Below are 27,713 nucleotides of genomic sequence, written 5' to 3' on the forward strand. Positions count from 1 at the left end.
CAATTGAAATGGCTGGATAATTTTTTTTGAATGAATGGGCATATGTCCGTGTGACTCATGGCTAGGTGGCAGAAGGTTGAGGTGTGTTTGTGTTTATATAACTGATGGCAGCCTTAAGTGATTATAATTTAAGAGATTGTGGACAGGAAATTATTTAATAATTGTAGTGGGAAACAAGTCTATTAGTTAAAGAATAAAGTGACAAGTGCCATAATCAACATGACTACGTGTCTCCATAAATGTGATTAAATATTTAAGTTAAAAAAAAATATATATGTGTATAATTGACTAAATGAGGAATATGGTGGAGGAATGAATTAATTTGTTAGTAATGGATAAGTGTAAATGTAACACTTCCAGGTGGTACCATTTTAAGGTATTAGTGACTAAGCAATTAATTCATTAGTGGTGACATTTGATAAACAATTTTCTGAAGTGGTATAAAGTTATACGGGCCCCAAGGTCAACTAAGGGAACAAGTAATTAATTACATGAGATAAAGTGAAGCAGTTACAATTAGCATAAAGGGGACAGGTGTGATATTTTACATGCTACGTGTGGGCATGTCAAGCAAGCAATATATGACTAAGACTATTTAGTAGAATTGGTGGCTGATTCAATTGAGATAATAAAGTCTAATAATATCAATGGGTTGGTTAAGTGGATGGGCACCACTGGAAAGTAAACGTTGGACCCTTCACCATTTTATATAGGAAAATTTCATACATATGTATGTAGCAGATTGCATTTTCGAAATATTACGAGAATGGTTACTTAGAGATCTGAAATGCATCATAATAAATTGAAGGGAGTCGACCAACGAAAGAGGCATGTGAAGAACATAATCCAGTAAAAGAACATTTAAGGAAGTATTGGGAGCGCAGGGCTAATTTAACATTCGAGGACGAATGTTCTAAAGGGGGGAAGGATGTTACATCCCGTATTTTCATGTGTTGGAAAGGGTGCGAGTTAAATGATATTAGTAACGAAAATGAGGTTATCCTCCCAAGTTTGTGGGTGGTTGTAGTAATGATACAGATGTGTTATAAATATTTGAAGTTAAACAAATCTAAGAAAATAAGTTTTGTCGAGGTTCGAAATTTATTTGATGAAATACGGTCCAAGCTATAATATCCCGTATTTTTGGACTAGAAAAATTTAATCGTCCAATATGAGCAAAATTTACACGAGCACGGAGGATTTGATCATATTCAAGTATGCAAATTAAGAACTCGGTGTATAAGAGGATGAAGTCCCGAAATGATTTAAGACGGTAAAAAGTGACATCGATGATTGGAAATAATATTTTATGTGTGGCAAAAGAGGCCATGAACTAGTGACATATCATAGGAGCATAAAATGTGTATATAAGGTGTGCTAAAAAAATCATTACTATTTAAGTGAACTGAGAGCAAGAGACTAGTTATGTGGATAAATTAAAAGTGGCCGAAGGTAGCGTGAAACAAAAATGATTAGTCAAAATATTTGCATGATGCTAAGAGGACAACATTTATATGCGGGTCCCACAAAGGGATAATCATTATAGATAATATTGGACAAGGACATATGTTTGGTCCAAGGGCAGTACGTGTTTCATTCTTATACAATTACAGGAAGTTGCATAATTCACCAAATGCTACGTTAAATAATAGTAATGAGTGTCATGTGTCCTTGTCATGTGAATTAGACAAAAGTGGCATGAAGCGTTATGGGTGAGTCATAAAGCACATAAAGTGCATGGGGATACGTTTAAGGCCAAGGAAGTGAATGCCTTTTTGCATTTACAATGGCTGCACATTACTTTCTACTTGGAGAATTCCCATTTTTACATTGCTTTCATTTTTGCTTCTTAAGAAACGTACCAGCACCCCTAAATTAAACCATTCTCTCTTAGCTAATCATTTTGTTTCTTAAGAAAATTAGCATTAACCATGGCTGCCAAGCTCACGGCCATGGCAGTCCACAATAAGGCTCAATATTTTGATAGCAAAATGAAATAAAATAAATAAATAAATAATCTCCGAGGTGTTCTAAGTGTTTGAGGGAGCAGCAAGATCAGAAGTTAAAGTTGAAGAAGATGAAATGGACAAATTGTGCAAGTTATTGGAAGATCTGTCCTAATTATATTTGAGGTAAGACTTCTTCTTTTGTCATGAAATTAGAGTTAATGATGTTGTAGTGGAAAAATTAAATTGTATTAAGTGGAATTGGAAGGAAGAAAATTGCATGATTAAGTGTTGGTATTGTTGTTGTTGGTATTTTTATTGATGTTTGGCTAAGTTGGAATTTCGAGGATTGTTAAGTTTACAGGGGAAATGCTGCCCGAATTTTGTTAAGTTTCATTCGTACTTGGATTGGTTAGTAAGTGATGTGGATAATCTAACCGTGGCCTATGTTATCTTAATTTTAGACCTGCGAGCTCGAGAAGTAGACGTTGGACATTAGATAGAGTTCAAGGTATGTGAGGCTAGTCCTTTCTTTCTATGGCATGAATCTTATAGCTTGACTCTCTTTTTATCCATGAGTTTCCTTAAGTTCCAAAAATACGAGTCTATGTCCATAATTAGACACACAAGGTAATGAGTAAAGTATAGAAATCCCAATACTCATGTTGTGATGATCCTATGATGTTAATGATGTTATTTATTGCTTACACTCACCTTATATGCTAATTCCTTCAAGGTGAGGCAGGATGTCAATGAATGTTCCATAATGACGTCGGAAGCCACCGACTTTACGTCACTCCGATATAGTTATGGCTTTTGATTGGGCTCTTATGCATGCTTTATATATATACGTATGTATTTTCTCACACCGCGCCGCGCTATAGTCGGCCGGGCAGGCACGTAGATGTGCACACCACTATAGTGGGCAGCTTATACCCCGGACGCGGGAGGCCTGGACGCAGGCTATGATTATCACACCGCTCCTACCTGGACGGGCAGCTTATACATTATCACAATGTACCTATATGGACGGGCAGCTTATATGTGTATACATACATGGTAATGATTATGAGTAAGTGAGCATGCATTATTTCAGTTATTTTTGATAGCCAGTACAGATTGCCCTTTCTTGATGCCTCCTTTATCTCATTGATGCCTTCATATTTCATTGATATATTGCTATTGTTTATGCCTCTCATACTCAGTACAATATTCGTACTGACGTCCGTTTTCTTCGGACGCTGTGTTCATGCCCACAGGTAGACAGGGAGGTGAGCTTGATCCAGATTCTTAGTAGCTGTCAGCTGATTGAGAGCACTCCATTGTTCGGAGGTGCTTATGTTTATTCTTTTGGCTCCTTTATGTATTTCGCGCACGACGGAGTCTTGTTCCGTCTATATGTATAATATGTCAGTAGAGGCTCGTAGATGCGCAGTGTGGGTTAGATGGTCTCACAAGATTACTATGTTATATTTGTATATGTTATTTTGATGGCCTAAGGGGCACATGTATAATAAAATCATTTGTGTTGTCAAATGAAAAATGGTTGTCTTATGATTATGAGATTATGAATGATAAAGAAATGTAAAATGGTTATGACGAGTGAGGAAACGAGCGGTGCTCGGTGGTTAGTCCCGGGTACCCATCGCGGCCCTAGTCGGGTCGTGACATTAATATTTACAACATAAGCCCCTGTTCTAGAAATCTCTACACAACTAGGGTTTTTCAGGGACCTTCCATGCAAATCCATGAAACTCTAGGGTCTTCCGAGGGAAAGTTTCTAATTTCTCTAGAACCTTCCCACATAAGCTAGTTTCTTTTTTACACATAAGCTTCCTACATGGAAAACTAGTTCCAAGTGCCACCTAGGTGCCATGATGACATGGCGAGTCATCAAATTTCTATACATGAATTTCATTAAGCTATAAATCCTTCCTTCCACAAGTTAAAGCATGGTCCCTTTATATGGTACATTTCAACAGTGGTCATCCAACTTTGAGATTATCTTATAAAATCAATTTTCTATTTTTTGTTACATAAAGCCACTTAACTTTAAAGTTTATCACATAATATTTTTTTTAAAAATTTCTTATGACATAAAAGGCATCAAACTTTAAAGTTTATCAAACAAAAGTGATTTTTCCTATTTATTGTCTCATAAATGTCATAACTTTGACCAAATTAACCAAAAAGTAGATTTTAGCTGAATAATTATATATTTTATCGAAAATAGACCTTTAGTGATACCTAGTAGTCAGATTGCGACTCGGGCTGCTAATGATTCTCACCAGTCAAGTCACTCGCCACTAGATATGAGCTCAAAAAGAAAAGAAATAAAATAGAGTATTCTAAGGAACAGTTTGTGAGTTCCTGAACAAACACTCAAGTTGAGAGAGAATAACAAAACAATGAAATTTCAACTTTCTCATTTACGACTTCCAAAAGTGAGTACTGAGTACAATGATCCCAATCACAGCCTTTATGATCGAGGCAAATGAAGAGAAGAATTTGAGTTGGAAAATTAGTTATAACTAATTTTGGGACCTGTGTAACTAACTCCACGTGCAGCTCACGTGACTTTAACAAACTCTAACCAATTAAGTAACTAGACAGCTAATTAAATGGGATCATTAATGGGACTAAATTGTATTCATAACAGAGAAAACAATTTTACATATAACACAATAATTTATGTGTCATGCCCCAAATATGAAGAGGCGTGCCCGACACCCGATGTTGTACTAGGCCCGAGCGAACCACTCTGTGATGGTGACTCTAGAGGGGTAACCCTCAACTTAGGCCGACGAGACCTACCTGCAAGCAGACAATACCAACCACGGTCGACAAAACTGTTTCATCTGTAAATATCAACTATCATACTTACAGGGCACACATACCCAAACATATTACGTAACTACGCAATCCGACGAGGCCGCCATAAACATCTGCAACCAATAGTACTAAAATGAACATAGACAAAGTCTGCAAGGTCATTATACTGACATATATATTGTACATGAATATGTCTACAAGCTTCTAAAGAGTAATGATTGTACTATGACCAGGATAGGGCCCTGACCTACCCATCATCTGTATATACACACAACACTGGACTGGGTAATTTCAAATGACATGGATTTTATCTTTCTAGCTGGTACCCGACAATCAACTAAGGCGATCTCTCCAACTGCTTATCTGAACTTGCAGGCATGAACACAGCATCCCCAGGCAAAGGGATGTCAGTACGAAATAATGTACCGAGTATGTAAAGGGAATGAGACTAATACTGAAATGAAATATAAGATAACTGAACATAAACTGAAAAGTCAATAAAGAATCTGGCTATACTTGCATGCCTCTGATATCTAATAACTAATAATATGACATCAAACTACTCAGCCTAGTATAAGGCATCTAGACATGCGTGATTAGCCTCGTAGGCACTCAATGTAACCCTGAAGGCGACCTGTATGTATAATCATAGCCCTGAAGGCAATCGTGAGTCTGTATAGCCCCGAAAGCATCTGTATGGCCAATAGCCCCGTAGGTAAGCATCATAGCCCTGAAGGTAAATATCATATCCCCAAAGGCAAACATCATAGCCCCGAAGGCAAGTATATACTTCTATAGACTCTACAATATCACTTCTACCTACTAGTTACCTGAGCAACAATGCTAACTGAAAGTGAACTCCCGATGAGGGAAACTACTATACCAATATCATGAAACGACGTAAACATAGAACCTCTATGAGTGGAATGTCACGCCCCGAACCTGGGCCTGGAAGTAACACGGCACCCGGTGCCTGGCTACATGTGACCGAGCGAACCAACTGGCTGGCTGAATCAACAAGTGATATAAAAAACATAACTGAATGTGGAAACAACTAAACACATGCTGATATACTAAAGGTCTGACTGAAATCATAATGCAGAAATACTTAGACAATCTGAAATATCTGAACGTAGCCAACATGGCTTAAACCAAAACAACTGAACAACTGCCAACAAGGCTAACATAATAAATATCTGACTGTCTGAACTGTGTCTATGAATCCTCTAAGAATACTGAATAATAGAGCTGTCTATAAACTGAAATAACTAGATAGCTGACAACGCCCCGAAGGAATTTGGGGCTCACCAGTAGCTGATACGTGCACTCCTAAAGAGCTGAGTTGTCAACCTGTATATCGTTGCCTGCATCGCGAGATGCAGGCCCCCAAGCAATAAAAGGGACATCAGCACATTTGAATTGTACTGGTATGTAAAGCAACTGAAGCAATAAAATACTGGAACTGAAACTGAAACTGAACTAAACAGGAAAGCAAGAAGCTGAAGTACTCCCTGTTCTGGATGAAGAATCACCTGTAAAACTATAAATATAACTGTGGCCTAGGGCCCAAATAATGTGCACAAAAACTGTGGCCTCAGGCCCAAGCAATACGTATGCATAAACTGTGGCCTAGGGCCCAAAAATACAGATACAGGTGTTCAACATTAACAATCTACATGACTGAGACTGGCTATAGCTGATAGCATGATAATTGTTTCTGATTATGGGACTCATGCAAATAACTGGTTATACACTGACTGAGACTCATGTGATAACAATGCATAAGGCTATAAAGATTACGTGTTGAGTTCATAATGTTCAAAGTGACAACCATGAACGAATTCTATAACTGCAACCGTAGAAGATAACAGTTCTACATCATATCATGAAACTCGGGGCTAAACTATATTCTGAGTCAAATTACTGAAAAGTATGAAGAATGAGGCGTAGGGAGAATCATGAATATTCCCTAACGTAGATAGTTAGCCTCACATACCTTAATTCCAGCCTTTGAGGGTAATACAATGTTCGTCAACCCTTTCAACTTTGATCTATATCAATACAAGTCAAAGGGATTCTATATTATCAATAATATTCATGCTTTGGTTATCTAAGCATTTTATCAAACACTTAGTGGGCATAAAGCTCCACAATCTCCATTAATGGTGTTTCTTCACCTAATTCCCATTCTATTACTTCTAGGTGATTCTACGATCTCAATTAGGTGTAATTTACATCATTCTCCATCATCCATATCATTATAACAATCTCAAGTCAACAATCCAAAACCCTACTATAGTTCGTGTAATTCTCTTTACTAAACCCATTTACTATTCTCCCAAGAACTCATCAATTCACTATTATGAATGATTAGAGTGTAGAAGCATTACCTTTTTGACGTCCAATCCTCTTGAATACGAAGTCTAAGGTTTCCACGCCCAACAATAATGTTTTAGGGACTTGAATTCAACCTAGAATCATGATAAAACTTACCTTGAAGGGTTCTTGAGGCTTGGTACTTGTACCCTCTGACTTTAGGGTGATTTTTCGTGACTAGGGGTGTTAGGGAAATAAACCCCAAGCTTAAATATAACCTAAAACGCGAAATCCCGACTTTTGACCCGAAACCCGACCTGTTACGCGATGGGTCCGCGATGCACGTACATCGCGCGACATTCTGCAGGTCGATGCTCAGATTTGCGAGAGCGGCCCGCGATGCGGGGCCATCGCACGTGCCCCCACGCGCCCAGAAAAGCGGTGTGTGGTGGTTCTATGCAGTGTTCGGTAAAATGGTCATAACTTCTTGTACAGAGCTCTGTTCGGACTCCACAATATACCGTTGGAAAGCTATTTCAAAGGGATACAACTTTCATGTTTTCAGTTTCCTCAAATTCTCAATGAATTTTCACTAAATTTGATTGGAAGGCAGACGTATCGAAAACTTAGCCGATTCTATAGAATTTTTAAGTGCCTCACTATTAGCCAAATTGAGACGATCATATCTCCTTTCTCCGATCTCTCATTGGACTGGTTCTTATATCATCAGAAAGATATTTCTACATACTACAACTTTTATTAAGGGTACTTTCCCAAATTGCCAACTAATCAAGGAGTTATCGCTGCCCGAAGTAGGCCTATCAACCATTTTCGCAAAACGTTCAAACCTTCAGTTTTTCCACTAAAACTCTAATGATATGATTCTAAACTTAGTTCCAAGATACGGGGTGTTACATGGAACCTCTTTGTGCACTTGGTCAGGACTCGCTTGATAAGAAATCATGCCAAACAAAGAAAGAAAGATAGCCTTTACACACCTTTTGTCGCCTATATGAACTCAACAACAGAACTCGCCTCGAATAACACTTTAACCTATAACAATGTTAATATGTTTGTCAACTCGGTGAATACTAGTATACGTTGTATATTGAATGAAAACTCTTTTTTATAAAAAGGGTTGATCAGTATTTTCCCTACTTTATACACATCCACAACTCAATCATAATATCAACAACATTAAAAATAGGTCACAACTCAAGAACATATCCAAATCAGTCCAATATACATTATATACAACACTGCTATACATACTTCCTCTTTACATCCATGGAGTATAACAACAATAACAAAAACAAGTACACCTATTTCTCATGTCAATCCATCCACTTTAACAATATTAGAATGACCATTAAGAACAGTCTACACTCCGACAACAACAAGACCGTGATATACAATATATCTTCCGTTATTTCTCATCAAACAAGTTAGCTAAAGGTTACACAAGCTCAAGTCAGAAGACCCTGCTATCGACTCAGTCGGCTGAGCCATGCCACCCTGCTTATTCATTGGTAATCCCTCATCCTATGCCCCTCACAATCGGATGTATAACATGCGGTTAAACCAAACCTACACCTTCCATAATTCCCCCCACCGCAAGTATCACATCGCGGAGGAATCTATCTCGTCTGACCCGAACCTGAATGTTGCTGCTACTCGATGCCCTTGAATTCTCGTCGGGTCTTGGTGGAATACACCAATCTGATCTATAACTCTGGGACTGGGGTAGTGATGGCCTACCATGATAACATGACCTGAAGCCACCCTAAGAATCTTAATGATCACCCGCGGACCTCGCTCTCTTATGTTGCTCCCTCTCTATCCTCTCGGTGACCCACTGTTGGTGCATATGATCCTCACAATTATGGATATAACCCTGTTATAAACCTGTGAATCCTAGCCCTTCTATAAATCTTTGAATCTTATCCCTCATCGATTCAACCAAATATAGAGCATATCTGGCCAAAGAGTCAAACCAATGATAATACTCACGGACACTCGAACTACCCTGCCAACTAAGAACTGATCCATCTAAGCCTCTCGTATCTCTAATTATGAGTAATGGTCTAAAAAGGCCTTTGAGAACTCAGAACAAACTACCGGAGATGCGTTGGCCCCCTATAATTCTCCCATTCCTCATACCACAGAACTACTATGTCCCGTCACCTGAAAGCTGCTAACTCCACTGCCTCGGTGCTCGAAGCATGCATCACTTTGAAGATTCGGTAGAGCTGATCAATAAAATCCTGCGGGTCCTTATCCAGCCTAGTCCCTGTATGCTCTAGAGGCTCCAATTCCAACAACTCGCAAACCCTCAATTACGGGGCCCTTCTAAAGGTTCTGCACTAGCCAATGCTCTTTGCTATCTCTGGGCAGCTACTATCTGAGTCAGTAACTGCATCGTACTCCTGATATCTTGATCAGATGGCACATGTGGGTGTACTGGAGGTGTTGTCTCCCTCAGAAGCTCCTCAGGTGGTGGAAGAGTCGGTGATGACAATAATACAGAAGATTTACATCCTGCTCCTACTAATCTCTAGATTTAACTAATAAAAAAGTTGGCCCTGTCGAACCTAGTTCTTATACTAGAGATTCGGCACTTGTCCAAACAAAATGTTCCATTAGCATCTTTGGGGAGCTCTTGGAATTTGTAGAAGTAAGAGTTGTTTCTAGAGTAAGAGGCAAGTTTTGCTAGGCAGTCGGTAGCTTGATTGGCCTCTCTAAAGTAATCAGTGATCTCGACATTAGCCAGATTCAGGTTCTGCACAATCTCTACAGTCACTTCTTTCAACTTTTAATTGTTGATCTGTCAATAAGGATGTTAGTAAAATAATGAATTTAATTCCAAAAACCCTGTTGACACACCAATAAACACCCAATTTTGCAACTAGAGCTTCACACATATTGTTATTATTGCATTTAACAACATCAAAATGCCATACTGAGATCCCTTTCATTGTTTCTCACAATCCATTCTACTCCAGCACTTACCATTTTCAAGCAGATAATTAATCCTATTTACTAATATAGGATGATTCCACACACATCTCAAAGTTCTCTTACTGCATTGTTTTGTTCAAAGGTGGCAAATTAACCATGAGTATATGATACATCCAACTCACTTAAGTTTGGACGAGTTAATGATGCTCCCATTTATTAACTCAGCCAATATTGTAGGAAAAATCAAACAGTATTGACCAAAAACAAATAAAACAGGAAAAAAAAACAATAAATAATAACTTATCTAATTAACGCTGTGTCATGGAGCAAAGGATTTCGGTCCGACTGTGGTGCAAATCGTTTAGATCGGTCATTTCTAAGGTTTCACCCAAATAAGTCCACTTGTGGTTGGAAGGTTGGAGTTCGCACAAAACTATTGCCCAGTATAGAATTTCGAAGAAGAGGAAGAAGAAGAGGAAGGAAGAAGAAAAGGAAGACGAAGAAGAAGAAGAAGAAGAAGAAGAAGAAGAAGAAGAAGAAGAAGAAGAAGAAGAAGAAGAAGAAGAAGAAGAATGTGACCGAATAATGAGATAATATGTAAAATTAAGCAAGATAATTATAAAGAAGAAGAAGAAGAATGTGACCGAATAATGAGATAATATGTAAAATTAAGCAAGATAATTATAAAGAAAGTTAAAGTACAAGCGAACAATCAGATCTTTGCTTAATTGAACAAAAGCAATTAGAAACTAAGAGCAAAATAATAGCAAGGTAATTCTTGTATATATTTTCAGATGATTCTTACAATGAGATGAGCACATCTATTTATACTAGAGCTATGGGGTGCATGATTCACAAATCATGCCCTCTTTATTACCAATATTAATTCCAAATGTAATAGAAGGTAATAAAGAGATTTAGTGATATGACAATGAAGGGAAATAATGCACATTTAAGACTGGAGGAAGACTTGGGGTTTCTTGTAACGGTTGCATATTGAATGACGTTTGACCAGTGAGTTGGCATGCTTCTCCGGACCCTTTGTAGTTTCTGTCTCCAGTAGCGGCTGCCAAGTTACTCCTCTGGAGCGTCGTTATCCTTTTCCGGAGCCCTTTGCTTGCTCACTCAAATATTACATGTCACCATTCCCACATGTCATCCTTTGATACTTCCACTTGGTGTTGATAGATTTTACCTTATATAGACATCTAAACCTATATATATAGATAGATGACAACTAAAGGTCAAGCTCACAAATGCCTCTTAACGTTGGAAAATAAATATGTCATTTTATTCTGAGTAATGGACAAAAATAAAGGTAATCATTTAACTCTGAGTAATGAACCAAAATAAAGGCTGCCATGTAATCTTGAGTAATGAGTGTTGATCGACTTATAATTCCAGGGAACGAACTTGGACATTAATCTAGTAAAAGTGTAGTTGGACCCATTTCTCATGTGCACGAGGCCACTCTCATTTACAAGCTCTTTATAAGTTAATAATGCACAATTCAATATAAGGAGGAAGAATGTTCTTTCCCTAATCAATGAGAGAGTACACTTTGTCTTTCACTAAGACAAGAAAGAATTACACAAAGGGACCCACAAAGAATCTTTTGGCTTTGCATTATTAAAACAGGAGAACAATGACAAATAAGGTAATAACTCCTACAAATATGACCTGCCAAATTTAGCTATCCAAAAGTTGGGTTGGTTATGAAGGGTCATTTGTATGAGCTGGTCTATAGTCTTTTCCCTTCAATTGGGATGGTCTTTAATTGTTGCCTTTGAAATCAAACTTTTGCCTAAAGAGGTATAAGTTATGCATCATAATATGTTACACCTTGGAATTTCGTGCCGGTTGCGTTATGAATAGACTAACGTAAGCGTAAAATGGACATGAAGCCTTTATAAGTTTAATAATGGTATTTGATAATTTTAAGACTATACCTCAAGGTTCCAAAGCCATATGAGGCAATGGAAGTAAGTTCGTCGAAGAAAGTTGAGGTTGAGTCATGTTTGAAAAGCTTTCATATCATATGAGCTACACATTACTTGGTATCACTTTGAGGGAGAGATATAGAGCCCCTTGGATGGTTAATGAAGTTCTAGACAAGTTCTAAGAAGGTTCCATAAGGATTGGAGGTAGAACGAATAAAAAAAAATGCATTTCCGCGAAATCGAAAAAAAAATAGACAGTGTGTGGTCACACACTCAGTGTGCTGAGCCGCATACTGGTTGCCAACTTGGAAAATTAGCTGACATCACTGCCCAAAATCATCCCCAAGATGAGGATGAAGTGAGTGTGCGGCCGCACACTCAGTGTGCTTGGCCGCATACTCATCACAAAGTGGGACCGGGGGGGGGGGGGGGGGGGGGGGGGGGTGATTTTGCCGTCTTTTTAAATCCCAAACGAACCCAACTTCATTTATAACTTTCCACACTTATTTGCCTACATTTCTAGAGACTTCTTCAGATCTCTTGAAGGTTCCCTAACACTCCACACCTTTCCATAGCATCTAAAGAGAGAATCAACATCAAAATCTCAAGGTAAATCCATAGAGAGTGATGGTTCTTGCTTCCTTTCAAAGTTATGGTGAAATTAGTCTTGAGGAGAGAGTTGAGTAAGGTGAAATTCTACTAATACAAGGTATTTCTCCATCTTATTCTTATGGTTGAGTTGATGTAAAGGTTTAGTACTCCTTAGAAAGGAAAAAGAATTAAAGTGGGGAAGTTATGAGTGTTGTAATGAAGAAGATGACTATGAGGTGAACTCGAAAAGGGGATTTTGGTTAAATTTGAGATTAAATTGAATATAATTCCTTGATTATGATATTAGGGATGTTGTTATTGTTGTTTGGGAACTGCTTTTATCATATAGTGGAAGTTGACGAATAGGAATAGTGCGGCCCAAATTCTGTTAGCCTTTTAGTTGCTTTAGTTTGAACTTAAGCATGTTTTCAAGACTTAACCTTGTTATGAATCCTCTTGAATGTAGATTTTGCGGGCTTGGGAGGAAACGTTAGTAGTTAAGGAGACGTGAAGGTATTTAAGGCTAACCCTTTTCTTTTTAAAGGCATGACTCCATAGCTGTGAACCTCCACATGATATCTATAATATTCTTATTCCTAGAAACACTAGAAGCCCATATATCGTCCCGAACGCGGGATATATGGATCGGGCATGTTCCGCAACAATATATATAATGATGATATGATACATGGATCGGGCTGCACATTCTGTAGCAATATATATGTATGAAATTTTTTATTTTTCTAAAGTTAAGCATGCATCATATCCGCCTTGAGAGGCAATCAGATATACAGGTTATCTCTTTATCTCATGCTTCTTTATTTCTTGATTATGCTATTATTCATGCTTTACATACTCAGTACATTATTCGTACTGATGTCCTTTCTTGTGGACGCTGCGTTCATGCCCGCAGGTAAACAGGAAGATGAATCTGATCCTTAGGAGCTTCATCAGCGGAGTCTCAGGAGCGCTTCTTAGATAAAGTATCTAAAAGAATTGGATTCTATCTCCTCTTTTTTTTTTCTCCTATCGTTCAACCTTTATTTCGGAGCCGCAGTCTATTGGTACTTTCCTTTTGTGCACATATTTGGGCATGGCGGGGTCCTGTCCCATCCTTATGGTTTCCAGTACTCTATATAGAGACTCGTTGACATGTGTGGATAGTTAGAAGTTTCATAACCTTACCGGAGTATATACTGTATATCATTTTTATAACCTTGTGGGCTTATATATATATATGGGCGGAGTTGATGATTATTATATAGAGGAGTTTTATTTGAGAATTCATGTCCGTACAGATTATGATGATTGTTAGTTAGGTATGTGGTCCTCCGAGGTATGATTGTATGAAGCAGATTAAGTGCTGCTCGGTAGGTTAGCTCCGGGTACCCGTCATGGCCCTTCGGTTGGGTCGTGACATAATATCCACCAGATATGCCAGCTTCTTTAAAAAATTTATGCCCCACTAGGCAAAGGTTCAATTTTGAAGGACAAAAATTAAAGACCAGTCCATTTGAAAGGCAAACCGTGCAATTTTCTCGGTTTTGAATTATTACGTAGTTCATTTTGACAGTCTATTTTTGCCTAGGTAACTCTTTGATGCGTAAATGACTATACCATTATTAACCTAGCCCATTTTGATCTGCCCAAAATTCTGCCGAACCCGCTCATTTGTAAATTGTTAATAGTGCCGACTTATGAGATATTAAATGTTTTGCCATGAAACCTATTGGGTTTAAGTTAATGCGAATGGGAAATGCTTCCCAATAGCTATATAAATCTGGCCAGGTCATCAGATTTTCCTTACGAAAAATCTGATCATCTTTTTCCTTCTTTTCAACACTTCAAATATTTTATGTGTGTGATTTCTACCGTCTGTTGTGTTCGTCGTTCATCAAGGTTTGAGGTATATTACTAGAAAACACGGAATTAGCACTGAAAAAAACTCCGTAGCTAAACAACAAAAATTTCATGCTAATCCCATTTAGCTACGGATTGTAAAAATTCAATTAGCTAGGAGCTATTTAGCGACGAATTAGCTAGGGATACAGACAAATTCTATAGCTGATCGCGTGTTCTCTATTAGTATACCGCTACACTAGTAAGTTAATTTGTTCTATCCTGGGAGGATATATTCCATAACCTCGGTTACATTGAGAGGAATAATTTCCTTAAGGACACACTGTGAAGTCAGTGGACTCAAATTTATTTTCCGTTCTTTCCAGATTTTGTTTTAGATTATTTTTCCAAATACAGAATTTCTACAAAACTTAACTTTTGTATCATACTGGTCACGTTTGTTTAAGCAGACCAATACACCAAGGGGTCGTTTGGTTGGGAACAAGTTATATTAGGATTATTTATTCCGGGATTAGTTATTACACCTTCTCACATGGATAAAATAACACTACAATTTCGAAATTACTAATCTCGAAATTAATTATACCGCTATTTTATTCCAACCAAATATGATATAAACTCATCTCAAATTAATTTCAAAATTATTTATCTCTTATTCCTCGTACTAAATGAGCCCTAACAGAAAACATTTATAGTCAAGGTTAACATGTATCCCGAGTTAATGGAAAAAGGTATTTGTCACGTGTTAATGTACTTACACATTTACACTGCCACACTTAAAACATAGTCAAAAAGAAAGAAGTAGAAGTAGGAAGAACGAAAGAGAAAACTAGTGGAGACGTATGAAGGAAAAAGTCAAAGCGTGGAAATGGAAATGGACCAGCGCTTCCCACACACACTTGTCGGAATAATTTCGAATAAAAGAGAATTAAACAATTTCTACGGCTTTTGTACGAGCACCAGTAGCATGTGGTCTTCGCTCAAACTTTCATTTCTATAAACACTAATAAAGCAATAAGGTTAGAAATTATAGTAGTGTTTGGCTGTGCCTCCCCTTTTCGAAGTCATGCTTGTTAGTGCTTTTATAACTAATAGTATGTTTGTCCAAGCTTATTTTTTTTAAAATGTAATTATTTTTTTAATAAGTGCTTATTTTAAAAAAGTGAGGTGTTTGACTAAGCTTTTAGGAGAAACTAAATGTTTATGAGGAGTAGCAGAAACTGTTTTTAAGAAGCTAAAAAAAAAAAATCACCCGAAAACACTTTTTTGAAAGCACTTTTGAGAAAAACACACTTAGTTTCACTTTTTAAAAGCTTGGTCAAACAATAATTACTGCTCAAAAGTGTTTTTTAAATTAATTGGCCAAACGCAAACTGCTTTTTGTCAAAAGTACTTTTTTAAAAAGCACTTTTCAAACAAAGCTGATTTTAGAAGATTAGCCAAACAGGCTATTAAATACTCCCTCTGTCCCATAATAAGTGTCACCTTAGCCAAAAAAAATTGTCCCATAATAAGTGTCACCTTAAAAAACCAAGACATAAATTAACTAGTTTTTTCAAATTCTATCCTTAGATAATAAAATAATATTTAAATGACGATGAAAAAAACCACATAGTAACATCTAAATGTTCTGCTATAACGTTGCTCACTTTGATTACAAGTTAAAGACCATTCAATTTGGTCTTAGTCACCTAACGTTTGTATTTAAAATAATGACTCATTAATATATACTAAAATAATGAATTAAAAACTTCTTTTTGAGATATTTAATTTAATATTTTCACAACATCATGTTGAGTTATAATAGTAAATTACCTATTTTCCAATAATTGCAGTTATTGGCATCTTGCAACTCTTCAGCTGCATCAAGTGAATCACCAAAAATTTGAAACAACTAATTGGTTCACTCAAACAACAACTTTGCATTATTGTCTCTCCAGCATCAAATTACTATAAGATCAAACTTATCAAGTCGCATATTATCGATATCAAAACTGACGTAAGAACATGAAATGCAAAAAATAATAATATTTTGTGCACGGGCTTTTCATATCTAGTAGCTATAGTAATAGAAGTATCCTCTGACTCACTTTTCAGTATTCTGAAAGTACTGCTTAGAGAGATTGAATTCAGTGTCACAAAACATGCTAATTAAAATTTTACACAATAAGTTATCGCGATCTGTCAGGATTTGACCAAATTTTGATATTCGTCGGAATTCGTGAAAAAAATAAGTTTTAACTATGAAGTGAAGTTCATCAGAATTTGAGGGGAATGGACACTAGCCCAATTAGAAAGGTAGTATCTTTTAAGGAGGAACGTGCTGTCATTTGTCAAATAGCCCAAATCTACTACTCGCTCCAGTCACTTTTACTTGTCTAGTATACTAAAATTATATTTTCAATTTTACTTGTCACTTTTAGCATGTTAAAAGAAAAATATATTTCTTTTTTATATTTTACCCTTAGCATTAATTAATCATTTCTCATGACTTAAGACTAAACATTAATTAATATGCATACGGTGGGAAAATACCATATCAATTATTGATTGTTTCTTCAAAGATGTGCAAAGTCCGAACTTAACAAGTAAAAGTGGACGGAGAGAGTAATATGATGCTTCTATGAAACTTTCACTTTATTACTGTACCCGACTCTTGAGTTACAACACAAGGCAATAAGGATGTTTCTCAAAGGGGTGCTCCATCAATCATTGATGTTGAAACTTGACTGGATAGAACTTAAACTCGAAAATGAAATCCAAGTCACCAAGAAAACAAGTCAACAACGAACACTAAACTAAAGACTTCGCACTGATTAAACGGTCCTTTACTCAGCATCTATAAATTTGCCTTCTGTCAACTTGATGATCGTTCAATTTGCACAATGCCTAGTTTGAATATCCCATTATGCCTTGTGCTTTTCTTGATCAGCCAAAGTAATAGAATTACAGTATCAGCTCTTGATGACTCTTATTATTGCCCAAACACAACTACTTACAGTACAAATTCCTCTTATCATTCCAACCTCATCTTACTACTTTCAACCTTTTCTAACGCCTCAAGCAAATATGGTTTTTACAATTCCTCCACTGGCAGCGGCAGTAATTCTGAAAGAATCTATGGTTTGTTTATGTGTCGAGCTGATATTTCAAGGGGGTATTGTCAAGATTGTGTGACTACAGCTGCTAAAAATATAATCCAGTTTTGCCCCGGCAGAAAAACGGCTGTATTTTGGTCGGACCGGTGCTTATTACGTTATACGAATCGATCAATTTTCCCCGATCCAGATTATGGATCCATAATTAACAAACCAGATAGACCTTATGTTGTACGTAATCCTATTCAGATTACCTCTGATGAACAGACTATGTTCAAACAGAAGCTGGGGGAATTGATAGATGACGTGGCGACTCAGGCTGCTAGTGATCCTTCGATAGGCAAGAAATTCGCCACTAGAGAAGCCAATTTTACTGTTAACAAAACAATTTATGCCTCAGCTCAATGCATTCCTGATCTTTCTTCTTCTGCTTGCCTAAAGTGCCTTAGGATTGTGATCAAAGTTTTCCATAAGTTTCATGATGAACCTATGGGTGCTAGAGTTCAATTTCCCAGTTGTCTTATGAGGTATGAAGAATACCCCTTCTACAACAGCAAGCCACCTGCTCTGTCCTATAATCAAGGTACTGTTTACTATACAATAGCAAAAGCAAACTGCTTTGTTCTTAACGGGCCTATCAGGCACGAATTTTAATTTGTCGAGAGGGTAAGCTTCATAATCCGAATGGTAAAATAAAATGGCAAAATACACCAAACTATTAGTAGTGGTACATGAAAAAAAACGTAAATATGAATTTGAATTCTTGAATTGTTGATGCAGGGCATAATGGAATTCCAAAACATGTAGTCCTAATTTTCTGTGTAGTCGTTGCCATCGTTCTTTTGTTTCTACTATCCAGTGGACTCTTTCTTTTGCTACTGAGGAGAAGGAGGAGGAAAAGAAATAATACGCTAAAGGAGATGAATGGTAAGATGCTACTATAATTATGATCTTTATGCTTTTAGTAGTCAAGTCCTTTGTTTTTATTAATTATTTCTTCTCTTCTATGTATTTACATAAGTTACAGTTGATCTTAGTGGGATTCTAACGGCTGAATCCTTGCAATATGACTTTAGTACAATTGAAGCTGCCACTAACTGTTTCTCTATGGAAAACAAAATTGGTGTTGGTGGATTTGGTGATGTATATAAGGTAGAGTAGATTCATGACTACTCCAATTTATATAACACGTTTTATTTTCCTGATCACTAATCCCATTTCTTATGGATAATTACTTGTGTTAGGAGACTTGATAATATAAAACTCAAAATATTCATTCACAATTCTTTAAGTCATTCAGGGTGAGCTTGTAACTGGACAAGAGATAGCTGTAAAAAGACTATCAAGAAGGTCAAGCCAAGGTGTAAATGAATTTAAGAATGAGGTTGTACTTGTAGCTAAGCTTCAACACAAAAATTTAGTGAGACTGCTCGGTTTTTGCTTGGAAGGAGAAGAAAAGATACTCATCTATGAGTTCGTGCCCAACAAAAGCCTCGACTATTTCTTACTTGGTTGGTTTGCTTATACTCCCTTATTCAATTTATGAGTCTTACTTTTCTTTTTAGTATGTCTATAAAATAGTGTCAATTTCTATATTTAGTAACTCTTATGGTATGTTTAAGATACGAAGAAGCAAGCGGCTTTGAGTTGGTCAGTACGTGACAAGATTATTAGAGGAATAGTACGAGGATTAGTTTATCTTCATGAAGATTCTCGTCCTCGAATCATACATCGTGATCTTAAAGCAAGCAATATTTTGTTAGACAAAGACATGAACTCAAAAATTTCAGATTTTGGCATGGCTAGGATTTTTGGAGTTGATCAAACTGAAGGAAGCACTGGCATAATTGTTGGCACATAGTAAGTGCACCGGGCTTTGCCCTTTTTTTTAAAAACTATTGATGCTACACATGTCAAGTGTGCATGCGCGTACTTAGTGTTAAAAAATAACTTCAAATCTTTTATGGATCAGTCTTTTTATCATATTGTTAATTAATGTGATTTATTTTTATTTGTTAGCGGCTACATGTCTCCAGAATATGCGATGCACGGTCAGTTCTCTGTGAAGTCTGATGTATTCAGTTTCGGTGTGCTTCTTCTGGAGATAATAAGTGGAAAGAGAAATAGATCATTTTATCAAGAAGATAAATTTGATGACCTTGTTGCCCATGTAAGTGTAAATTAAAAGTATTGAATAGGTGATCCCCTTACTTACCTTTCAATAGTATGTATTTTTCAGTTCTATTCATGTTTCTCCCAACTGCAATAGTAATGTCTTCTGCATCATGTATGTTTGTACATAATATTATCATGTTCAAATCCTAATATATATTATTGATTTAATAGATATTGCATATAAGTTTATGCATAAAGCCATTTTAACATTATCCTTCTACACCATTCAATTGTTTTTTATAACCTTTAGAGGACACTATGAATACTTTGTCGGTATTTATAGGCTTGGAAGCTGTGGAAAGATGGCAAAGCTATGGAACTCGTAGATTCAACTCTTATCGGTGACTCAAATTTAAGGTCTGAAATCATGAGATGTATACATATTGGGTTGTTATGTGTTCAAAATGATTTGGATCAAAGACCTACAACTGCTTTGATAGCTCATATTCTCAGTACTGCATCTGCTACTCTGCCAGAGCCAAATCAACCAGCATCTTATAAGGATTACACTAGAATAGAAAAGATGGATCAACACACAAGCAAATCCATTCGATCGTCCGTTATTCAAGAACCAATTACTGAAGTCTACCCAAGATAGTATAGCGAAGATCAGCGCGTACAGAAACTAGTATAATCTTTTAAAATTCAAATCGCCATGAAATGTTTTTATAACGATTTTTTCACTTTCTACAAAGACTAGAAAAAGTCCTATTTCTTGTGGTGATAACTAGTGACTCTCAGTTATTGTATTAGGAGTCTGTTAAAAGACATCTTTTGATTGTGTGTTAATTATTTTGTTTAATTTATGTACGTTTTTCATTAGATAGTTATAAGATTTTGGTCACGACCTGATTTTTAATCAAGTCATGATTGGTAATCGATGCCTTAACTTGACCAAACGAACCAACATGCCCATTCTAACTTCTACTATCATATCACATACTCAACATGCGTTTACGAAACTTAACCTTCTGTTCTAAAACTTTATACGGAACAATCTTAAATAATCGCAAGCGGCATTTTGGATTTTTCCCTGAATTATTGGCGGGTGATGGAAATCACATTTAAGCAAAATATTAGAGTCTTCTCCTTTCCTTTTGAGACTGTTTTGTAGGATAAATTAATGAAGTGTGTTGAATTGCTATTTTCCTGTCATATCTTTTTCTGCGTTGAATTCCTTATCTTTTATTTTCCTATCTTTTCTTTTGAGACAAGGGTTTTTAATTTCGGAAACAACCTCTCTGCCCCCACAAAGGTAGGACTAAGGTCTGCGTACATTCTACTCTCCCCCGACCCCCACTTGTGGTATGTTATTGTTGAATTGATTAAATCATCTTTGTATTCCCCCCCCCCCCCCCCCCCACCTCCTCCCTCTCCCCTCTTTTGTCTAATTCCTCATCCCTATTCTACCTTTTTCTACATACATCTAGACTGCAATCTCGTCAGATGGAGGTGATTTTATACTACTATAATTAAAACTGTTCCTTAGACACCAATTCAAGTTCAGGGGAGGTTATCAAGGAGGAACAATCATAGTCACTAAATCGTATGAAACAAAGCAATCACGATCGTACATGTTCTAAAAGAAACATATTCCACGTCAAAGGAAGAAACAACACACACACACTTAAAACATAAATAAGTGAAGTGTGCTCACATTGCCATCCCATATAGCAGCATGAAATCAACCGGGGGATGTGAGAAAGTGTGATGTGTCTCCACAAACATGCTTAAGGAGTCCTCGCGTTGGACAAGCGCAAAAGAGAGTATTGCCAATTTTCCATATCCCCAATGAATCACTAAAAAATTTCCAGTAACCAAGACAAACCAAAACTGGGGGTGAAAATGTTGTAAATTGAAATGAGGAAAAGGGAGAATTCATTGATAGACTTGTATTGAAGAAGAAAAGAGTAGAATTTCAATATATTTTCGTGTGTATACACTCAATACACAGTTTTATATATAGCTGTGTGAAGTAACTAACTCTAGGAGTTGTAACTAATTTTGGGATATTGTGTAAAGACTAAACTACCCTGCTGCTTCTAACTAACTTTAACTAATTTTCTCATCACTAACTTATATACTCCCCCTTAAACTAGGCAGTGCAAATATGCTTTGAACACCTAGTTTGGAACTGAGATAGTGATGCTGAACATTGCTTAGCCCCTTGGTTAGAAGATCAGCTGGTTGATCTTGTGTTGGGATGTATTTTGTGACTACCAAGCCTTGAGTGATCTTTTCCCTTATAAAGTGACAATCAATCTCAATGTGCTTAGTTCTTTCATGGTATACTAGATTTGCTGCTAGTTGCATTGCTTCCTTACTGTCAGTTAACACTTCAATTGGTTTCTGAATTTCAATTCCCAAGTCCTTCCTCAGTCCTTGTAGCCAAATGATCTCTGTAACTGCAGTTGCCAAGCTCCTATACTCATCTTCAGCTGAGCTCCTATATACATTTGATTGCTTCTTTGACTTCCAAGCCACTAGAGAATCACCTACCATCACTAAGTAACCAATACAGACCTTCTAGAGTGTGGACAAGCTGCCCAATCTGCATCACAGAATGCAGTGATAGTATTCTTCCTTTTGCTTGATAGAAGATGCCTTGGCCAGGCTGATCTTTTATATATCTCACGATTCTCAAAGCTGCTTTCATATGTGACTGTTTGGGTTGTTGAAGAAATTGACTCAAGGTTTGAACACCATATGAGATATCAGGTCTTGTCATCAAATAGAGAAGTTTACCAATTAGCCTCTGATAGCCTCCTTGATCTGCTGAAGGATCACAACAGAATTTCTCTGTGTCTTTAATAAAATCAGCATATTGTTGTGTAGTCAATTTGCAATTAGTCCCAATAGGAGTGACTGCACGTCTTACACATAGTCCTATTTCTGCAATAAGTTCTAAAGCCTACTTCCTTCGATTCATTAGAATCTCTTCTTTTGATTTAGCAAATGCAATCCCTAGAAAATACATCAGCTCACCCAAGTCCTTCATTTTGAAAGACTGTTTCAATTTCTCTTTTGTTTCTTCAATAAATTGAATGCTATTTCCTGTGATAAGCATATCATCCACATATATAAGCACAAATACTAAACTTGTTTTTGTTCTTTTGATGAATAATGAGTGATCATGTTCACTCTGAGTAAACTGGTAACTAAGTAGTGCCTCAGACAGTTTTGCATTCCACTGTCTAGGTGCTTGTTTCGGTCCATAAAGAGATCTAATGAGTCTGTATACTGTCTTCTCCACTGACTCTTAAATCCTAGAGGTAAGTCCATGTAAATTTCATCATGTAGATCACCTTGTAGGAATGCATTGAACACATCCATTTGGTCGATGTGCCAGTTATTCTGTGCAACAATAGAGAGTACAGTTCTAACAGTCTTCATTTTAATTACTAGGCTGAATGTTTCTTGACAGTTAATGCCCTCTTTTTGGCTATAACTCTTGGCTCCTAGCCTTGCTTTAAACCTTTCAACTTCACCTGTTGACTTATACTTCACATTGTAAATCCACTTGCATCTGTAGGGACTTTTCCTTCAGGTAACTTGACATTTTCCCAAGTGTGATTGCTTTGTAAAGCATCAATCTCAGTTTTCATTGCTTCAATCCATCTTGGATCAGCAGCTGCTTCATTATAGGACTTAGGTTTTGTTATGCTAGACATTTTGGTGAGATAGGCTTGATATGTAGCTGTCAGGTTGTCATATGTCATGTAGTTGCAATGGCATATGGTGTATCCTTCACATTCAATGACACAAAGTCCCTCATCCATATAGGAGGTTTTTTGGTCCTACCTGATTGTGTGGTAATCTCTTGTTGTTGCTGAACTTGTTGAGCCTATTGCTCTACTTATTCTAGTTGTTGTACTTATGGAATATCTGGTTCTGGTGTTGGAATGATATATTCATTTAGGATTATGGGTTCCACAACTAGTGCTGGTTGAGTGGCATGATTTGGTCGAGACTCGGTGCTCCTAATTTGAATGTCTTCAAAAGTAGTATCCAGTCCAGTATAGTTGAATATAGGAACAGTCATGTTGCTATCCTTGTCTTTAAGCTTGAAAGAGAGAATATCTTCTTTGAAGACTACATCTCTATTGACAAAAAAGGTGTGATTAATAAGATCATACAACATGTAACCTTTTTTAGTTCTGCATAGCCCATATGAATGGCGCGACATGCTTAGCCCTTGGTTTGAGCTTATCAGCTTCATTAACCACTTTGGCATAGCATAAACAGCAAATAACTCTCAAGTGTTGAAGAGATGGTTTTCTGCTATGCAGTTTCTCATAAGGTGACTTGTTTCCAGTCACAACACTTGGCATTCTATTTATAATATATACCGCAGTTTTAACACACAGACCCCAATATCTAATAGGAATACAGGATTAAAATGTTAATGCTCTTGTTATTTCTAGGATATCCCTGTGTTTTCATTCTGCAGTTCCAATTTTTGTGGTGAATATAAGAGCAAGATGTTTGATGTATTATTCCTAACTCTTTGAACATTCTGTTGCATATGCTATTCACAAATTCAGTTCCATTGCCACTCCTAGTTATTTTTATTATCTTATTGTACTGAGTTTTATGACAGTGCTTACATCAGTTTTGATTTTGAGTAAAAATATCCGGGTCATCCTGGAATAGCCATCCACTACAGTCAAGAAATATTTATTCTTATCAAATGTAGGGACTTTGTAAGGCCCCGATAGATCCGTATGTACTAAATCAAAGCTACTTGCACTAGTGTATTACTAACAGGAAAAGGTAAACAAGACAGTTTGGCACAAGGACAAACTGAGCATTTATTCACTGTATTTGTAATCTCATCTAGTTTTACAGATAGTATCTTTTTAAGTACTAAACTAGATACATGTCCAAATCTTTTGTGCCACATATCTATGTCTACTCTAGAATTGAACTCAGACTCATAATTAACATTTACAGACTCAGAATTAATAGTGCTAGCTGCTATAAGTGCTTCTTTGCAATCTCTATTGGCTGATAGTAAGTAAAGTCCTTCTTCCTCTTTACCAATCATCTTCACATTCCTAGTGTAAAGATTCTGAAACACAAAAAAGTCAGGAAAGAAAGAAGCTGAACATTTCAACTCTTTGGTTAGTTTAGCTATAGACAATAGGTTAAACTCCCACACTCGGCCCGCTACTTTCATTAGTCTCCTATCAAAACAAATTTTATAAGATAAAAGTTTAGTCTCACTTTTAAATTATAAATCTAAATGCGTATTTTCAGTTTTAGATTTAACTATGCCAGGGATTTCTTGGTGTAATTTTTTTTTCTTTTTGAATCCCCTTAATTTGATCTTCCTGCTTCCACGACAGCCTACGAGTCACTTGTATGGAAATGATTTTCTTCATAATAAATGAAACACTTATCCAATTGTAGCAATAATTTACAAATCCTTGGCATAGTTGAAATTTATTTTGCATGTTATGATGCATAACCAAACAAGTTTGTAACCGTTAATCCTAATGTACAATGGCGATCAGTTAAAAACAGTTTTGGAGAAATTGAGAGTTGAAGGTGAAAGTCAATCAGAGTTAGAATTTAAGAGAAGTTATCTTACTAGTATGAATGTACTACAGACTGGATAGAAAAGATAAAGAATCTCACAAGTGGTGTAAATTTAGTATTCCTGGGGTTTGGTCAAGTATAACACAATAATTTGTGGGTTAGACGTGTACGTCACCTGTTTGAGCCGAGTAAATAAAAGTTTGGTATTTAAGTGAAGAAAGGTAGAGGGGCAATGCCTATTACGCATATCGAGTTCAAATAGGGCGTCATTGGCCCACGAGGATTTCTTGATTATTAACAAAATGCAGTGCAAATTTGAGTCCGCGACTTTTGTGGGTGAAAAAGAAAAGTTGAACCAAAATATCACTTAAAAAAAAAAAAAAAAAAAAAAAAAAAAAAACCTAGGTTTCACGCACGAATTTTGTGCGTGAAAGGACCAAAATGTAAAGTTAAAAGTTTGGTCCTTTCACGCACAGAATTCATGCGTGAAAGAGGGCAACATAAACTGCCCCCCTGCCTTTGTTCTTTGGCCAATTTTTTTAAAAATTCACATTTTTTCCGTACTTTGACTAAAGATTAGTCATGTTTCAAAACGCCGGAATATCAATATTTTATATAGAACTTAATATCTTTTTTTGCGTACAATAATGTTGGCTCATTACATCAAGTACTCCTAAACGTTTGGATCGTCGTTTTAGGGGTTCTAAAGTGCCCTGAAGTAAGTTTTGTTTGTTTGGAAACTTGTTATCTTTAGGTTTAAGTGTCATATTTTATAAGGTTTTGATTAATATAGGACGTCGCACGAGTTATTATTAATCGACAATAAAGACTAAGATAACAAATTATCATTAAGAAAATAATAACCAAAAATATATATAATATTAACATAAAATGTACACTTTATTTACAAATACACAATCTCAGGTCCCACATCTAGGAGCCTTTAGAGTACGGCTAGGCCTAAGGCCAACCCCACCACCATCACCATCATCGCCATCCCCCTTCTTCCTCTTAATCTGTACATGCTCTATGACATGATCATCCTTGCTTCCCTTCCTTGCCTTCTTTCGACCCGGACCCCAGTTCATAACATACTTCCTATGGGAGATGACGGTGGGCGGTGGGAGTGGGACAACAACATTAGGAGTCTGGTCAATCTCATTAGGAGACCCATCCACAGGCGCAGAAGAATGAACCTGAAATAACATATAAACAATTTACTTTAGATTTATTCTAAACTAAACATGAAATAAACAATTAACTAATAAATTAGTTTATTTTATTGTAAAAATCAAACATGTGTGTCGACGGCCTCCTGAGATGGCTGGTGAGAGGGATCCTGAGCTGGCTCCTCAACGGTCTCCTGAGTGGGGCCCGGAGCTATAGCTGGAGCCGGAGATGGGTCCACAAGCGCAGAGGAATGAACCTGAAATAACATATAAACAATTTAGTTTAGATTTATTCTAAACTAAACATGAAATAAACAATTAACTAACAAATTATTTTATTTTATTGTAAAAATCAAACCTGTGTGTCGACGGCCTCCTGAGATGGCTGGTGAGAGGGCTCCTGAGCTGGCTCCTCAACGATCTCCTGAGTGGGACCCGGAGCTGTAGCTGGAGCTGGAGATGGGTCCACAAGCGCAGAAGAATGAACCTGAAATAACATATAAACAATTTAGTTTAGATTTATTCTAAACTAAACATGAAATAAACAATTAACTAATAAATTATTTTATTTTATTGTAAAAATTAAACCTGTGTGTCGACGGCCTCCTGAGATGCCTGGTGAGAAGGCTCCTGAGCGGCCCCCGGAGCAGGAGATGCAGATGGTGCCGGAGCTGCAGCAGGAGATGCAGATGGTGCCGGAGCTGCAGCAGGAGATGCAGATGGTGCCGGAGCTGCAGATGGTGTTGTATCAAACATGAAGTCCTCGAACATGGCGTCGAAGTCCAGATGTAGGTCACCCTGTAGATCACGAATCGGCCGCTCACCTTGTGGATCACGAATTGGTGGATGTGGAAATGAAGGCCAAGGCACATAATCTGAAAAAGGGTCCAGCGAATACAAAGGTGTCTGTGAAGTCGACGGCCGAGAAGAAGAAGTCGATGGGATATCTGTAGTCGACGGCCGGTAAGAACTCAGTGGGATCTTTGAAGCTTACAGAGCCTCATCACCTCTGCCAGCCCTACCACCTCGGCCACCAGCTCCTATGGTCCTACACTCTCGGCGACCACGACCACCCGCTGTCTGAGGTGGGGCACCAGGAACACGCTCACCGAGACGCTCAAAGTCATGTACCAATAGCATACCAGTCTCGGCAAGCTCAATCATCAGTGCTGCATACTCCGCTATCTCGGGGGCCTCCGTACGGGCAGTGCTCTCATAGCACATCGTCTGAACGGTCCGTACCTGCATATGTTTGCAAATATTAACAATTGAATAAATTTGTAAAGT

The 27,713-nt window shown here is 37.1% G+C and overlaps 1 protein-coding gene and 1 long non-coding RNA gene across 4 annotated transcripts; both read left to right on the forward strand.

Moving 5' to 3' along the window:
• Positions 1–529: 529 nt before the first annotated feature.
• LOC132604012 (uncharacterized) lies at positions 530–3,500 on the forward strand. Its single transcript, XR_009568617.1, has 2 exons — positions 530–2,132; positions 2,411–3,500. It is a non-coding gene; the product is annotated as an uncharacterized LOC132604012 (long non-coding RNA).
• A 13,679-nt stretch (positions 3,501–17,179) lies between these two features.
• Positions 17,180–20,505, forward strand: LOC132604006 (cysteine-rich receptor-like protein kinase 44). Of its 3 annotated transcripts, none has more exons than XM_060317318.1 (7): positions 17,180–18,124; positions 18,322–18,468; positions 18,563–18,693; positions 18,842–19,052; positions 19,332–19,401; positions 19,561–19,711; positions 20,000–20,505. In XM_060317318.1, the coding sequence occupies exons 1-7, from the start codon at positions 17,329–17,331 to the stop codon at positions 20,312–20,314; spliced, it is 1,821 nt and encodes a 606-aa protein (XP_060173301.1). In that variant the 5' UTR covers positions 17,180–17,328; the 3' UTR covers positions 20,315–20,505. The 3 variants fall into 3 exon arrangements, with proteins under 3 accessions (XP_060173301.1, XP_060173299.1, XP_060173300.1); XM_060317316.1 differs by having other exon boundaries at positions 17,183–18,124; positions 19,164–19,401; XM_060317317.1 differs by having other exon boundaries at positions 17,183–18,124; positions 18,569–18,693; positions 19,164–19,401.
• Positions 20,506–27,713: the final 7,208 nt, after the last annotated feature.

Source organism: Lycium barbarum, chromosome 7 (assembly GCF_019175385.1).
Source record: "Lycium barbarum isolate Lr01 chromosome 7, ASM1917538v2, whole genome shotgun sequence".
Taxonomy (NCBI): Eukaryota; Viridiplantae; Streptophyta; class Magnoliopsida; order Solanales; family Solanaceae; genus Lycium; species Lycium barbarum.